This window comes from Hemitrygon akajei, chromosome 31 (genome assembly GCF_048418815.1).
Source record: "Hemitrygon akajei chromosome 31, sHemAka1.3, whole genome shotgun sequence".
In the NCBI taxonomy this organism is placed as follows: Eukaryota; Metazoa; Chordata; class Chondrichthyes; order Myliobatiformes; family Dasyatidae; genus Hemitrygon; species Hemitrygon akajei.
Genome location: NC_133154.1, coordinates 5,001,081 through 5,019,089, shown reverse-complemented (window position 1 = coordinate 5,019,089; position 18,009 = coordinate 5,001,081). Strand labels below are relative to the sequence as shown.

General features: G+C 44.7%; 1 protein-coding gene across 1 annotated transcript in view; it reads right to left on the bottom strand.

Moving 5' to 3' along the window:
- Nucleotides 1-252: 252 nt before the first annotated feature.
- The window catches only part of LOC140719326 (voltage-gated potassium channel KCNC1-like), a 182,401-nt gene continuing 164,644 nt past the window's right edge, over nucleotides 253-18,009 (bottom strand). Inside the window, exon 4 of the mRNA XM_073033883.1 lies at nucleotides 253-1,492. Within this exon, the coding sequence (XP_072889984.1) occupies nucleotides 1,452-1,492 (41 nt within the window). The 3' untranslated portion in view covers nucleotides 253-1,451. The remainder of the gene's footprint in view (nucleotides 1,493-18,009) is intronic.

Below are 18,009 nucleotides of genomic sequence, written 5' to 3'. Positions count from 1 at the left end.
AATGAAGTGGGGGGGTTGGAGTACTACTGCTGCACAGTTACAGAAACCCAGGTCCCATCCTGACCTTTGGTGCTGTCCGTGCGGAGTTCGAAAGTTCTCCACGTGTCCGTCTGAGTTTCCTCCAGGTGGTCCGGTTTCTTCCCACATCCCAATACGCATGGGTTGGTAGGTCTGTAGGTCTTTCGCAAATAAAAACAGCGGAGGCGTTTTATGCTTAAGAAAAACCGTAACAACTCATTTATTGTACGCCAAACACTAAACACAGAGCACGGTAAAAATTCTTAACGTAATTACATCATCTCGTCATTCCAGCCTCTTAAAGTGAATTCCAACTCAATGCTGGTGGCTGTAAGTTATGTACGTTTCACCAATTAGTGTACATTACCCTACAGGGCCTGCTTCTGTACTGTACTTTTCCATGAGTTTATGACTCTAGCCTGTTGAAATGAAAGTGAAGAAATAATAAAACCACAATCATAAATGCACACTTTGTATTGACTTAATTGATTTGTCTTTAGTATATTTAATTATTTTAATAAAATGCATGCAATACTTAGTTTCATAAGGAATTTAAAATTTTGTTTACGTATTGTGTATGTGCCTTTAGTCTTATCCGCTCATAGGTCACAGAAGTCACTGGTAAGCTGTTCTTTATTTCAATAATAACAATCATAAAATATTCATAATAAGAAAATATGTACACAGTATAAACACAGTGCAAAACTCTTTCCATTTTGTTATGTGGTTCATGTAGTGTAAGCACATTTTTGTTCTACATCAAACATCGTCACTCATGTGATACACCTTTCCATTCCTCATTGGACTCAGCTTCTGAATGTGCAATCTTGGAAAAACTCCAAATTCAAGTGGAAGTTCAAAGGTAATTGTCATTCAACCATACATGAATGCCCAGGTATACAGCCAAACGGAACAGTGTTACTACGGGGCCAAAGTGCCAACAGTCACACACAACACAAGGCACATTTATCATATATAAGGTGGCAAGCACATGTAAGGTATCATCAAAATGCAGTCGCAGATTTTTTAAAAATAGTCCAAGTCCCTGAGTCCATGAATATTGCAGTAGTCTGCAGTTGAGTACAATACGGCTTTTCTTCTGCCAAGCAAACACTGGGGGCAGCTCGGACGCCGCGTCACACTGCCTCTGGTGGAGCACACCAACTCAGATGCCTCTCTCCCGGCGGCTGTAAACAGGCAACACCGCGGCTTGAGGCCTGTGCGGCCTACGACCAAACCCATGCAGCTCCCCCGCCGTCTGCCAATTAATCAGCAAATCAGACTTGCAGGATTCCACGTTAACAATGTCCAGCAGGGCCTAGCGGTCACAAGAAAAGTGACCAAACGGACTACTCGCTGTTAGACTGCACTTGGCCTCCGTGCGCCATCCCCTCCGATGCCTCTCTGCATGTTCCACAGCAAGTCCAGCTCCTTCAGTTTCTCCACCAATTGGCACCTTGCTGATGGGGTAGACCTGCAGTACTTCAAGTTTTTAATGTCCAGTATGGTCTTATGATCATAAAAAATACATTTAAATAAGACAATAACACCTTTGGTTGACTCTGTAGAGGCCTCAGTGATCGAATGCATCGCCATCTTACCAGAAGAGCCCAAGTCTGTGATCCTTCCCCATAGAGACCTTTCACTGACTACCCCAATATAATTTATATTCGATGCAATTTATATTCGATGCGTTGCCTTTATCTACGTGACTGATACACTGTTTCATGCAAGCTTCTCATCGTACCTGTACTTCAGAGTACTCGTGTGCGTAGCAATATATTAGAATTAATTATTAGGTCATGTCTCCTACTTCCAGATAGCAAGGGTCTTTCGCCATTTTAACTTTCTCACTTTCCCTCAATAACTTAAGACCCTGGTTGAATCAGTTTTGGTCGCTTCTTTATAGGAAGGATATGGAAGCTTTACAGACGGTCAAGAGGAGGTTTACCAGAACGCTGCCAGGATTATAGAACTTGACTTGTGAGGAACAGTTAAGCAAGCTAGGCCTTTTCTCTTTAGAGCAAAGGAGGATGGGAGGCGTACAAGAGGCTTAGATAGGGTGGACAGACACGTTCTTCCCAGAGCAGAAATGGCTGAGGAGATGACGTAATTTTAAGGTGACTGGAAGAAAGTATAGGGGAATGTCAGAGGGAGTTTTTTTTACAAGTAGTGCTGGGTGCATGGAAAGGTGGTGATAGAGACAGATACCTTAGGGACATTTAAGAAACTCTTAGATTATGTCAGATTGTTATGCCGCTGCCATTTAGGGTCCTCCATCACTGTCGCACTGTGGTGAACTACCTATACCTGTCTGGACACGCCCCTCTGCTGACTGCTCCTGTGGCTCCTCCCACAGACCCCTGTATAAAGGCGATTGGAGGCACTGCTCCCCCCTCAGTCTCCAGGATGTTGTGTGGTGGTCTCTTGCTGCTAATCGTGGTCTCTTGCAGCTAATAAAAGCCTATCGTTCGCCTCCCGTCTCCGAGAGTTATTGATGGTGCATCACGCACACAGCTATAGAAGGATTCTTAATTGCTGTTTCCATAACAGGCAGGGTTGTTAGCCCTGAGCTGAACCCCTGAATCTGGAGGACTGGTGAAACACTCTTAGTCTGGCCTCTACCCTTTGACCTGTTTGGCATGGGTGACCCTACCAAGAGCCAAAGCACAAAGCCCCCAAATCGAGCCAACATAGCTCTCCAGGTCACTCAGGCACGCAAACCTTCAAACCCTACAACAAGCTTGTGGTCCTCTTGGAGGAGATAGGCACATAGATGGAAGGGAAAAAAAAACAGGAGGCTCTGTAGGAGGGAAGTGTTTGATTCACCTTAGAGTAAGTTAAAATGTTGGCAAGGTATTGTGGTCTGTACTGTACTGTATGAATCACTCTATGGCCTGCTGGCACGGGCTCTTTTCATTTACCGAGTTGCTTGTCAGAACAAAGTTAGGGCGATTTTCACCGTCTGGAAAAATGCAAAGAAAGATCCCAGGAAAGCCACAGTGTATCCCACTGGAAGTCAAACCATGAGCAGGGATCCAGAGAGCTAGGGACCTGTCATTGCCGTGTGCTGCTCCCAGAGTCTCACCGACAATTTTACTAATACTTCACTCTAAAAAAACCTGCAGATGTTGGCCGCGTGTGTATATAGAGCGATGGTTAAATGCTCTGTCTGATCAGGTAAAATGAGCTAATATGTACGACAGCAGGTTTAACTCAGGAGCTGAGTAAAAATAAAGCCGAAAATGCTTTAGTAAGCAGAAGAGAAGTCAAACAAAACATAAGGTAAATTCAAAGCCACGCACAGAAAATGCTGGAGGAACTCAGCAGGTCAGGCAGCATCTATGGAAATGGATAAACAGTCCACATTTCAGGCCAAGACCCTTCCTCAGGACCGGAAAGGAAAGGGGAAGGTGCCAGAATAAAAAGGTGGGGAGAGGGTTTAGGTGATACGTGAAGCCAGGTGGGTGGAATTCTTTTCCGTCCCCCTCTCTTACATCTTCTCATCACCTCCCTATCTCTTTCCCCTGGTGCCCCTCCTTCTTCCCTTTCTCCCATGGTCCACTTTCCTCTCCTATCAGATTCCTCTTTACTTTTCCCACCCACCTGGCTCCACCTGTCACCGTCTAGCTTGTCTTCCTTCCCCTTTGCCCCACCTGCTCACTCTGGCATCCTCTGCCCTCCCTTCCAGTCCTGAAGAAGGGCCTCGGCCCAAAGCATCGATTCTTTTCATCTCCACGGACGCTGCTTGCCCTGCTGAGTTCCTCCAGCGTTTTGTGAGTGTTGCTCTGGATCCGCAGTGAGTCATGGACCACAGCACGTCACAGAAACCAGCCTCCCCTCCACGGTCAGGCACCACCTCTGCAGCGAGTTAAACATTCAGAGATTCCGATGAGGGATCTCAGCCCTAAACTCCACAGTACCCAACTCATCTTCAAGAAGCAGTGCCTCAGAATGTCCATTATTAAGGACCCCCATCACCCAGGACATGCCCTCTTCTCATTGCTGACATCAGGAAGGAGATACAGAAGCCTGAAGGCACACACTCAGCGATTCAGGAACAGCTTCTTCCCCTCTGCCATCCGATTTCTGAAAGGGTATTGAACCCATGAACACCACCTCACTACTTTTTTAATATATATTATTGCAGTTTTTGCACTATTTTAGATCTATTCATTATGTATATATATTTATTGTAATTGATTTACTTATTTAGTTATTTTTGTTTTTTTTACACTATCATGTATTGTACTGAACTGCTGCTGCTAAGTGAACAAATTTCATGATACATGCCAGTGATAATAAGCCTGATTCAGAACTTCATTTATTTCTCTCCGTAGAGGCTGCTTGACCTGCCGCGTTCCGCCGGCATTTTGTGCGTGTTGCTGTGGATTTCTAACATCTGCAGAATCTCTTGTGCTTAAGATGAATTCAGTAAGTATTATTGCCTGGTTGCTTGAGGTGAAACCGGAGTAAAAAATGATGCATTTTACCTAACAGGATAACAAATTTCCAATTTGTTTCGACCCTCTGTTGGTATAAAGTCGTTACTGCTGGGTTATTATTCTGCAATGTCATAAGAATCTGTGACCTGAAAGACATTCCTCTGTTGCAATGATCCAGCATGCAGCAACCACAGCCCCAGGAGCTCTCCGTTCAGTCTGGGCATTGCATCTCCTGGGAGGATATGTTGGGCCTTGAGGGAACGCTCCTGACTGGACCAGAGTGACAAGGCAGCTGTGTGGACCAGCTTCTGTGCTAATGATTGCAGATTACGGAGACAGCTATTAATCAATGGGTTCGATTCGTGGGAGAGTTTCGGAGCAGGGGGCGTAGCCTCGGAAGAGAAGGATGTCCTTTTAGAACGGAGACGAGGAGGAATTTCTTTAGCCAGAGTGTGGTGAATCTGTGGAATTCTTTGCCAGAGATGGCAGTAGAGACCAAGCAGAGGTTGATAGGTGTCAAGGGCTACGAGGAGAAGGCAGGAGAATAGTGCGGCAGAGCATACTCGATGGGCTGAATGGCCTAATTCTGCTTCTATGACTTATGTCTTATGGCCTTAAATAGAGATAATTTATTTTAAAATCATAAGATTTTGACCTTAGAGGCAATCCCTACATTTTTTAACTCTAACCCTGCCGATGATGGAAATCCAGAGCAACACACACAAAATGCTGGAGGAACACGGCAGGTCAGGCAGCGTCCGTGGAGAGGAATGAACAGACGTCGTTTCGGGCCGAGGCCCTTCATGAAAATCTGCTGAGCTGCTCCGGCATTTTGTGTGTTTTATTCCACCTTTTTGTCCACTGCAAATTACTCTTGACCCAGGGCATAATTGAGGAAGTCTCTGCCTGGTATGGCAGCTGCTCTGCTCTGTAGCCCTAGAGTGGTAAACACTGCCCAGGCTCATCTCTTCCTCACGTCGATTCAGGGGAATCTGAGGGGGAGCTTCTTCACGCAGAGGATGGTGGATGTGAATTCCATTATAGCACTTAAGACAAGCTTGGATAGGTACATGGACAAGAGAGGTATGGAGGGTTATGGTCCAGGTGGGAGTAGGCAGAAGACCAAGCTGGCATGCACTAGATGGGCTGAAGGCCCTGTTTCGATGCTCTATAAATCTTCATGGTGTGTTGCATCAGGAAGGCTGATAGTGTCATCAAGCTTGCCTGCCACCAAGACCCCATTCTCTTTTCTCTCTTCCACCTTCAGAGAGACGATACATCTAGCTAATGCAAGGACAGGATCTTTGTCACAGTTACCAGACATCTGAACCAATCTCCCCTTTCGCCTCTTTAAATTCCTGGGTGTTACTACTTCAGAGGATCCACCCTGAACCCAGCACGTAAGTGCAAACGTGAATAAGCACAGCAGCGCATCTACTTCCTTAGGAGTTTGCAGAGATCCAGCCTGACCTCTAGATGTGTGGCAGAGAGTGTATTGACTGGCTGCATCATGGCCTATATGGAAATACCAATTCCTTTGATTGGAAAATCCCTCAAAAGGTAGTGGATTCGGCCCAGTACATCATGGGTAAAACACTCCCAACCATTGAGCACACCTACATGAAACACTGTCGCAGGAAAGCACCATCCATCATCAGAGATCCCCACCACCCAGGCCATGCTCTCTTCTCACGTCTGCCATCAGGTAGAAGGTACAAGAGCCTCAGAACCCACACCACCAGGTTCCGGAACAGTTACAACCCCTCAACCATCAGGCTGTTGAACAAAAGGGGATAACTACACTCACTTACCCATCCATTGAGATGTTCCCACAACCAATGATCTCACTTTAAAGACCCTTTATCTTGTTATTTCATGATCTCGTTATTTATTGCTACTTATTTATTGCATCTGCACAGTTTGTTGTCTTCTGCATTCCGGTTGATCTTTCATTTACTCTCTTATAGTTACTATTCTATCGATTTGCTGATTATGCCGACAGGGAAATGAATCTCAGGGCTGTGTGTATGGTGACATATATGTACTTTGATAATTAATTTACTTTGAACTTTTTGAACTTTGAATATATGATGATAATCTGATCTGAAATAAATGGAGGTCGAGGCTGTGGCTGCTCTGGGCTCTGCGTCTGCGGGGCTCTGCACAGATCTGAGGCTGTGGGCCTCTCCGACTCACTTTGTTCTGAATGCTATTTGCTTTCTTTCATTGTCTGCATGATTTGTTTTCTTTCTCTCAGCACATTGAGTGTTCGATGGTCTTTTTTTATGGGTTCTTCTGGGTTTCTTTGTTTTGCGGCTGCCTGTATGGAGTCAAATCTCAAGGATGTGTAACATACTTCGATAATAACCACACTTTGAACTTCGATAAATTAATCTGATTTGATCGGAGGGAGTTTGTTGGTGGGCCGTCAGTCAAGGGCCAGATCAGGTAATAACGACATCTCCTCTTCCATGAAGCATATTAATAAAGCAAATGTGTTTTTATGATATTCTGGTCAGAATCTGCCAGAGAGAATTCCAAACAGTTGTATCATGTTCCATCACTGGTCAGGAGCTAACATGGTGCTCATTGAGTGAATGGTAAAGTAGTGACATCCGTTAGTCTCGTGAGACCATGGATCTGCACCTGGAATGGCCTCTCCAGGGCGCAGGCCTGGGCAGGGTTGTATGGAAGACCGGCAGTTGCCCATGCAGCAAGTCTCCCCTCTCCACGACACCGATGTTGTCCAAGGGAAGGGCAAGGGCCGATACAGCTTGGCACCAGTGACGTCGTGGGAATTGCCAGAACGAGGTTGAAGACAACGTCGGACTGCCTTAGGGACTCCAGCTCCGGATTTGTCCTCAGGGTTTACTCCCGAAGCCTTTCCCATGAGTGGGTATGGCCGCCAGGCAGCGGAAGTTCGAAATCGGACTTTTCCCTCTCTTAGATGGACTGCCTTCCCAGGCTGATCAACCCGCAAGGAATGGAAAAGCTGTGGTGATTAGCAGGCACACTGGAACCCTGGCACAATCGGAGGAACTCAGTGGGTCTCCTGTGAGGAACTCTATCACTGCGCCACCTCTGTGATCTCTGGTGTTCGAGGGAGGGGGTGGGGGGGGCACGTGAGGTTTCAGGTCACATTCAGCTGGTGGGTGGTGGAGAGACAAATGCTGCCTACCCTTGTTCTGATTATCTAGAGAGGGTGCACAGGAGGTTTACCAGGATACACCCTGGACAACAGAGCATGCCTTATGAGAATAGCTTAAGCATTTCTCTCTAGAGCGACGGAGGATGAGAGGGGTCTTGATAGAGGTGTACAAGATGATAAGAGGCTGGAGACTTGAGGGGGGTGTGAGACAAATTTTTTATGCAGAAAATGTTGTGTGTGTGGAATGCACTGTCAGGGGTGCTGGTAGAGGCATTTAGGGGCATTTTAGAGAGGAACATGGATGATAGGGAATTGGAGGGCTATGTAGTAAGGAAGGGGTAGATTGATCTTAGAATAGGTTAAAAGGACCCTGGTCAGACCCCACTTGGAGTACTGTGCTCAGTTCTGGTCGCCTCACTACAGCCAATGAAAGGGTGCAGAGGAGATTCACAAGGGTGTTGCCTGCATTGGGGAACATGCCTTATGAGAATAGGTTGAGTGAACTTGGCCTTTTCTCCTTGGAGCGACGGAGGATGAGAGGTGACCTGATAGAGGTGTATAAGATGATGAGAGGCATTGATTGTGTGGTTAGTCGGAGGCTTTTTCCCAGGGCTGAAATGGTTGCCACAAGAGGACACAGGTTTAAGGTGCTGGGGAGTAGGTACAGAGGAGATGTCAGGGGTAAGTTTTTTACTCAGAGAGTGGTGAGTGTGTGGAATGGACTGCTGGCAATGGTGGTGGAGGTGGATACGATAGGGTCTTTTAAGAGACTTTTGGATAGGTACATGGAGCTTAGAAAAATAGAGGGCTATAGGTAAGCCCAGTAATTTCTAATGTAGGGACATGTTTGGCACAACTTTGTGGGCCAAAGGGCCTGTATTGTGCTGTAGGTTTTCTATGTTTCTAAAAGATCAGCACAACATCGTGAGCTGAAGGGCTTGTACTGTGCTGTACGGTTCTATAGTCCTGTCTCTGCCGGGAGGAGACACAACCATCATTCTCAGCACCACCAAAATCATCTCCAAGTAAAACCTGGACTTCAGTGAAGTATTTTTAAGATCATAAGACACAGGACATTCCATCATGGCTTATTTTCCCTCTCAATCCCATTCTCCTGCCTTCCCTCTGTAACCTTTTAGTGGGGGGAGGGCACAATAGCGTAGCAGTCAGCGTGAAGCTGTTACAGCTCAGGGCATCAGAGTTCAGAGTTCAATTCCGACGACATCTGTAAAGAGTCTGCAAGTCTTCCCCGTGGAATGCGTGGGTTCTCTCCGGGTGCCCCGGCCTCCTCCCACAGTTGTAGAACATATCGGTTAGTATCGGTTATTGTAAATTGTCCCAGGATGAGGTTAGGGTTAAATCAGGGGGAGGGGGTCGCTGGGCGGCGTGGCTCAAAGAGCTGGAGAGTCCTGTTCCGCGCTGTATCGCTAAATTAAATAGATCCATTCGCTGTGGAAAGGGTGACACCTCTCTGCCCCTTGCTCGAGTGAGAGCGAGCCTGTGCCATGTCAAAGTGCTGGGTTATGGACGGCTCTTTGGGGGCGTTGCTGTCGTTTGCTTTGTGGACGGTGGGTGCTGAGCTGCTGGAACAAGCAGAGAAAGGGGGAAGGGTGGGATGATGTTTTGTTTCTGCTTGTGAGGGGGAGGAGGGAGGTGGGCTTCGGGGTCCTAATGTTTCCATTCACTGTTTGGGGTTTTCTTCTGTTTTCGTGGACGTCTGTGAAGAGTAAGAATTTCAGATTCTATACCATATCCGTTCTCTGATATTAAATGAAACCGTTGAACCTATAGTAGGCTGATCCAGAAGATTAGGTTACATGGGGTCCACACTGAGCCGATAAACTTAAGCTAGAGTTGGCTTGGTCGTGGAAGGCACAGGGTGGTGGGAGAGGGGTGATTCTCTGACCTGGATGTCTGGAACCAGAATTCTTCCACAATGGTCAGTGCTGGGAGCTCTGTTGTTTGTATCCATTAATAATTTGGAGGAAAATGTAGGTGGTCAGATTGGTAGATCTGCAGATGACACAAAAATTGGTAAAACAAGGAAGGTTATCAAAGCAAATAGAAGGATATTGATCAGCTGGAAATTTGGCTGGAGAAATGGCAGGTGGAGTTTAATCTGGACAAATGTGAGATAATGTATTTTGGTCAAGTCAAGTCAAGTCACTTTCATTGTCATTTCGACCATAACTGCTGGTACAGTACATAGTAAAAATGAGACAATGTTTTTCAGGACCATGGTGCTACATGACACAGTACAAAAAACTAGACTGAACTACGTAAAAAAAAACACAGAGAAAAAAAACAACTAGACTACAGACCTATCCAGGACTGCATAAAGTGCACAAAACAGTGCAGGCATTACAATAAATAATAAACAAGACAATAGGGCAGTAAGGTGTCAGTCCAGTCTCTGGGTATTGAGGAGTCTGATAGCTTGAGGAAAGAAACTGTTACATAGTCTGGCCGTGAGAGTCCAAGGGGTATAACTTTAAGATGTTGAGAGGAAAGTACAGGGGGAGATGTCAGAGGTAGGTTTTTTATAGAGAGAGGTGAAGATACATTGGGGACATTTGACTCTTAGATTGGCTGTGCTGTTGCAACAGCACAACACACGACGAATGTCGAGTTCTATGATGACCTACCGATGCTCACTACTAAGATCAAGGCAAGAAGACTGCAACTAGCGGGGCACTGTCTATGCCACCCTGAGCTACCTGCCAGCCTAGTCATCACATGGGAGCCCAAGCATGGGAGGATGAACCCTGGGTGCCCTCCCAAGACTACGGTCAGCATGCTCCTAGAAGATAGTGGCACGGCTAATGTAGATGAACTGAACACGTGGGAGGAGTGGAGAGTCTGTCATCGTGCCCGACGCTGGCCCCTAGGCCTGAGTCGACATAGTAGTATATTGGCTGGTGGAGAAAAGAAAGGCTATTTGGGAGGAAAGGGTTAGATTGATCTTGGAAGAGGTTAAAGAGCTGGCACAACATTTTGTTTCAAAGGGAGAAGTCAGGAAAATGGGGTTGAGGGGGGTAATAAATCAGCCATGGTGGAACAGCAGAGTAGATACTCGATGGGCTGAATGGCCTAATTCTGCTCCTATGTCATGGTCTTGTGGTCTTATTCTCCTGCCTTCTCCCTGTAACCTTTGACAACCTTACTGATCAAGAACCTATCCTTAGCTTTAAGTATACCCAATGACCTTGCCTCTATAGCCATCTGTGGCAAGGAATTGTACAGATTCACCACCCTCTGGTTAAAAACATTCCTCCTCATCTCTGACCTAAAGGCATGTCCTTCTATTTTGAGGCTGGCCCTAAGGACCTAGAGTCCCCTCTTTAGGAAATATCCTCTCCACATCCACTTTACCTAGACCTTCCAATATTCAATAGGTTTATGGTTTCCCTGACTGGAATGTCCTTAATTGTCTGGGGCCGTGCTGATATGTCTGGCTCACTTGTGCCACAGACTCCCACTAAATCTTCATCTAATCGAGCCATTGAACTTGCTTCATGTTCTGCAGCTCAATTATAATTCAAAACCCTGGCTGAGTTCCAGATTTCCAATTCTGCGTGAAAAATTAAACATCTCCGCTCAAGATTTTGAACTGGAACCTATCCAACTCGAAAAAACTGATACTCAGTTTCCAGAGAAGTATATTTTTGCTCTTAAATGCCAGTTCTAGTCCAGCAGCAACACTGACACGTCCTGTCGGCCTGGTAGAAGAGAACCTCCGTCAAAAGGCGTCACTGTGTGTTCCTGATGTTTGGCTGCAGATAGGAGGACGCTTACAGTCAGAACTCAAATGATCAGACTCTATAAAATTCACCAATGGCAAAATTACCCCTTCTGTATTGCAGAACCTACACTCAGCAGCCACGTTATTAGATACCTCCTGTATCTAATAAAGTGGCCACTGAGTGTATGTTCATGGTTTTCTCTTGATGCAGCGAGGTGCTTTGCACACCACCGTTGTAATGCAGGTCAGTTACGGTCAGCTTGAACCAGTCTGGCTATTCTCTTCTGACCTCCCTCATTAACGAGGCACTTTTGCCCACAGAACCACCACTTAGTGGAAGTTTTGTTTTTTTGCAGCATTCTTTGTAAACTCTAGAGACTGCTGTGCATGAAAATTCCAGGAGATCAGCAGTTTCTGAGATACTCAAACCACCCCGTCTGGCACCAACAATCATTCCACGGTCAAAGATTTGAAATCATATTTCTTTCCCATTCTGACGTTTGGCCTGAACAGCAACTGAATCTCTTATTCTTTTCATTCTGGCATCTTCCCCCTTCCTTCTCGGGCCTGAAGAAGGGTTTTGGCCCAAAATGTCGGCTGTTTATTCATTTCCATGGATGCCGAGTTCCTCCGGCATTTTGTGCGTGTTGAACTGAACCTCTTGACATGTCTGTATGCTTTATACATTTGAGTTGCTGCCGCACGGTTGGCTGATTAGATATTTGCATTAACGAGCAGGGTGCGCAGGTGTATCTAATGAAGTTGCCACTGAGCAGGCATCCATCTTGATTATGTGAAATAGCAGCTGAGTCTGCATGATGTGTCTCCCCATCTGTACTCTGCCTAAGTGCAAGAACATTGTGTGGACTGTGTGTACAGAATAAAGAACTTCAACTCCCAGCGGGCAATGTGGACAGTTCACCTGGAACCGGAAACGACGTGGTGAGCTTGTCGCACATGCTCAGTGTCGAACGGTGTTCTGTAAATAAAATGTTTGTCTTTATTAAGGACCTGTTGTGATTCTATTGAACGTTGTAATAATGATGCTGACTGGAAGATGTTGAAGAGCCAATAAATACCCAGTTAAAACTGACAAAATTTAACGTGTAGATTAGATGGTCTGTGCTAGAGATGGATCAAGACTGCACAGTGATCTAATTGATCAAGAACTTGTGGAAGAGTTGCATCCTTTGCAGAATTCAAAAAAAGTTCAAAGTTCAAAGTAAATTTATTATCAATGTGCGAATATGTTACCATATACTGCCCTAAGATCCATTTTCTTGCAGGCATTCACAGTAGAATAAAGAAACACGATAGAATCAATGAAAAACTTCACAAAGACTGACACACAGACAATATGGTGAGGGTGGAGAGTCGCAGGAGGGGTGTGGGACAGGTGGCACAGAGGAACTGCCAGGGGCTGGTAGGGGGGTGGTGCTGGCATGGGTGCAGACACACCCAGCCCTGAGACACCAGGCAAGGTCATTTGATTCCAAACAATTGGTTTATTGATCATTACAGAATGTCTCCCTGGTGCTTCCCGCTCCCTCCTCTCCTTTCCCTTCCCCTATTCCCAACCATGATTCCCTTCTTCCTGCCCCCTCCCCACAATAGAGACCCATACCCAAATTAGGTTTATCATCACTCACATATGTCATGAAATTTGTTTTTTTTTGCAGCAGCAGCAGTACAGTGCAATACGTAAAATTACTACAGTACTGTGTGAAAGTCTTAGGCACCCCAGCTATATATATGGGCCCAAGACTTTTGAACAGTAGTGTATATAAGCAAATAAATAACCAGATAGATGGATAGATAGATAGATGGATAGACAGATAGATAGAAAGATAGATAGGTAAATAGTTAGATAGATAGATTTACAGATTGACAGGTAGATAGACATATAAACAGATAGACAGATGGATAGATAGATCGATAGATTGATAGAAAGATAGAGATAAGTAGATAGATAGACAGACAGATAAATATACAGATAGACAGACAGATAGAAAGATAGATAGATAGAGAAATAGACGGATAGATAGATAGACAGACAGACAGACAAACAGATAGATAGACAGATGGATAGACAGATTGGCACATAGATAGATAGATAGACAGACAGACGGACAGATAGGTAGGTAGGTAGACAGATAGATAGAAAGATAGATAAACAGATAAATAAATAGATGGATAGGCAGATATCAGATATCCTAAGTAGATAGATAGATAAATAGATGGACATAGATAGACAGACAGATAGATAGATGGGTAGGCAGATAGATAGGTAGATAGATAGATTGATCGACAGACAGATAGATAGATATATGGATATATAGACAGATAATACTGAGAAAATGGATTGTAGAGTCCTTAAAAGTGAGTCCACAGGTTTTTAGAATTAGTTCAGAGTTGAGGTGGTTCCATACTGATTCAGGAACCTGGTAGCTGAAGGGAAGTAATTGATCCATTGGTCCAGGGAGATCACTGGAGAGGGTGCTGATGAGATTCTCCACGATGTTACCTGAGATGGAGCAATTCCATTATGAAGAGAAACTAGAGAGTCTGGGTCTGTTCTACTTAGAGAGGAGGAGGTTATGAGGAGACAGGACTGATGTTTATAAAGTTACAAGGTGTAGACAGGATAAAATGCAGGAAACATTTCCCCTTAGCTGAGACGGCTAAAACCAGATGACATAGATTTAGGGATTTAGGGTAATGGGGAAGAGATTTGGAAGAGATATGAAGAGGAACTTCTTCACCCAGAGAGTAGCAAGTTCGTGGACTACACTGCCTGACAGAAGAGTTGAATTTGGGCCATTGCCTTTGATTAAGAAGTGCTTAGAGGCACTTGAATTGCTTAAGCATAGAGGGCTATGGACCCTCAAATAGGCCCACAAACTTGTTGTTGGGTTCAGACACTTGCGCGCCTCAATGACCCGGAGAGCTATATTGGCTGGATTCAGGGCTTAATGCTTTGGCTCTTGGTGGGGTCACCCATGCCAAACAGGTCAAAAGGCAGAGGCCAGACTAAGAGTGGTCCACCGGTCCTCCAGGTTCAGCTTCAGCTCAGGGCTAACAACCCTAACTGGTCAAACAAAATTGTTACAGAAACAGCAAAGAAGAATCTTTCTACATCTGAGTGTGATGATATTCCTGAGTCTCTACCTGGGACTTGCACGACTGACAGTAGTGAAAACTGAGAGGAAGCTACTGACACGATGAAGGAAGTCCTGAACAATGATGGAGGACCTTCATTGCTGCCCTAAACGCCACCAGCATAACGGGCAGTAAGTAAGCAAAGAGGATTATGGGCCAAGTGCAGGGTTTGAGAGTAATGTAGAAGGATGTCCAATGGTTGGCATATATCAGTTGCACCATATGAGTAGTTTCCATCTTGAAGGATTCTATGCATTTGTTAGGCTCCATTGCAAAGACATTTTGGAAAATATGGATTTTTATAAGCCTGGCCAGAGCTCAGAGATCAGTTCAGATGTCATTGTTGTCTTTTCCTCAAGGACATTAAGGTCTGAAGCTGATCCTGTTGAATCCTAACCCATGACACTTGTTGTAGAAGAACTGTGTGTGGATATTGCAGTAGATCCAACTTGGCACACGGCCTATCAACAGGCTTTTTCCACTGAGGTCGGGTGAGACCAGAAGTAGAGGTCATAGGTTAAGGGTGAAAGGTGAAATATTTAAAGGGAACCTGAGGGGGGGAACTTCTTCACTAAGAGGGTAGTGCAATTATAGAACAAGCTGCCAGCACAGCTGGTGGATTTGGGCTTGATTGAAACAATTAAGAGAGGTTTAGATAAATAGACGGATGCATCTATAAATCTGCTGACGACACAACTACATTGGCAGAATTTCAGATGGTGACGAGAAGGCGTATAGGAGTGGTTGGGTGGTGTCACAGCAACAGCCTTGTTCTCACCATCAGTAAGACCAAAGAGTTGATTGTGGACTTCAGAAAGGGCAAGGCCGTGTAAGGAGTACTGTGGATAGTGTTCCAGCTGATAGTCTCACTGTCTGCTGTGGTGGTGGGGGCCACCGTACAGGATCGAAATAAGCTGCAGAAAGTTGTGAACTCAGTCAGCTCCAGCATTCAGGACGTCTTCAAGGAGCGATGCCTCAAAAAGGCGGCATCTATCATTAAGGACCCCACCCACCGAGGACTCACCGCTACCATCGGGGCAGAGGCACCCACTCAGCGATTCAGGAATAGCTTCTCCCCCTCTACTATCAGATTTCTGAAAGACCATTGAACCCATGAACACTACCTCACTACTTTTTTTTCTCTCTACTTATTTAATTTAACTTATTAAATATATATTAACTATAATATATAGTATTTATTATTATATATTACAAAATACTGCTGCTGCATAACAACAAATTTCTCAATATATGCCAGTGATATTAAACCTAATTCTGATCCTGGATGGGAGGACTGTGGAGGGCTATGATCCAAATGGAGATCAATGGGAATAGGTGGAATAACGGTTTGGTACGGACTAGATGCCCTCTCTATAACTCTATGAATGCATTTCTTTTTGCCACTGGGAATCACATTTAGCTCCTTGTTTAGTGCGAACGTGTAGTTCCCCATTACATCCAAACTGTTTATCACTTTCCTCTTCCATGAGGAATGACACAAACTAGTTATTAATCTCTTCGCCATGTAGATTCCCAATATAATTTCTCATGCCTTGATTGTAAGGAATAAAAATTACCTTTTGCTGATCCTCCCTCTTATTTTATATTTCATACTAAATTACTCAGACATTCTACCTTATCTTTCCTTACTAACTTTTCAATGCTCCTTTACTGAATTCTGAAATATTCAAATTCCCTACATTTAGTGCTATTGTTTTGGCAGTACTACAGTCCTTTTCCTTTGATCCAGCACTAGCATAACCACAGCAAATGCTGGAGGGACTCAGCAGGTCATGCAGCATCTATGGAAATTAATAAACAGTCAAAAGTTCAGCCTGAGACCCTTCATCTGGACTCAGGAATCAGCCTCACCTGATGACTTCCTCCAGAATTTTGTGTGTGTTACTCCTGATTTCCTGTTTCTACAGAATCTCTTGTGTTTTCTATCTTAACCATCTCTTATGAGTCTTCTCCTGCTCCCTAACAGAGTTATAGGGTCGTAGCCCTCCAAACCCGTACCATCAATGTACCCATCCAAACTTCTCTTAAAAGTTGAAATCGAGCTCACATGCACCACTTTCGCTGGCAGCTCGTTTCACTCTCTGGGTGAAAAAGCTCCCCCTCATGTTCCCCTCAAACATTTCACCTTTCATCCTTAAGACAGGACCTCTAGTTGTAGTCCCACCCAAGCTCAAAGGGAAAAAGACTGCTTGCATTTACCCTACCTATACCTTTCATACTTTTGTATACTTCTATCAAATCTCCCCTCAATCTTCTACATTCCAATGAATAAAGTCCTAACCTACTCAATCTTTCCTTATAACTCAGGTCCTCCAGTCCCAGCAACATCCTTGTAAACTTTCTCTGTACTCTTTCAAACTTATTTACATCTTTCCTGTAGGTACTTGACCAAAACTGCACACAATACCCCAAATTAGGCCTCACCTAATGGGATACACACTTAGTGTAACCTCTGTGTTAATTGTCTAAGTGTTAGCCATTACTTATTTACCATTACATAACTTAATATAATACTCATAACCTGGAAATGTCCAGTCTTGGAAGCTAAGCAGGCACAGGCCTGGGTAGTACTTGGATGGGAGACTGCCTGGGAATACCAGGTGCCACAGGCTAGCCTAAGGCTATAGTGGCCTGAATTCACTCCTTATTCCACAATAGTCAGTTTTATTTTGCTTAAGACCCTAATTTGACATTGAACTAATCACCTTCACTCTGCAGAAAAAAATTCTATCATGTTATGATCACTCTTCCCCAAAGGCCTCTTAACTAGAGGATAATTTATTCACCCTTTCTCATTGCACAATGGTACATCTGTAATAGCCTGCCACCTCCTTGTCTTGTCATCGGATTGATCTAGGAAGCCATCGCTTACACACTCCATTATTGATCCGCCTTGCTTTTAGCACTGATTTGATATTTGGTGTCCTTATGAAGATTGAAGGAACTTATAATTATTGCTTTGCTTTTGTTATACCTGCCACTAATTTCCAGACTTCTATAATGTCCTACATTTTCACTTTAACATCTGGAAACTCTCCAGTGATCAAAAATTACCCATCAATAAAAGCATTGCAAACACCCAACGCTCCCGACCATTAAAGATTTTATGGGATGAGTAAATTAGCTGCGTTTCAGAGATGGGGCTGTTTTACAGATATTATATTAACTCTGCCTGCAGTGTTTTGTAAAATCGAGCGGCTCATAGATCTGTTCGCTTGCTGTGGTTGCCTGAGCGTCAAGGAGTTCAAGGGTCAAAAGCTGACCCTGTTCAGTTCTGACCTCTGGCTGAATTTAATTATTGAGATACAGCACGGAACAGGCCCTTTCGCCCCTTCAAGCTGCTCTACCCAGCAATCCCCAACAACCCCTGGTTTAACCCCAACCTAATTACAGGAAATTTACAATGACCAATTAACTTACCCAGTACGTCTCTGGACTGTGGGAGGAAACCAGAGCACTTGGAGAAAGCCACGGGG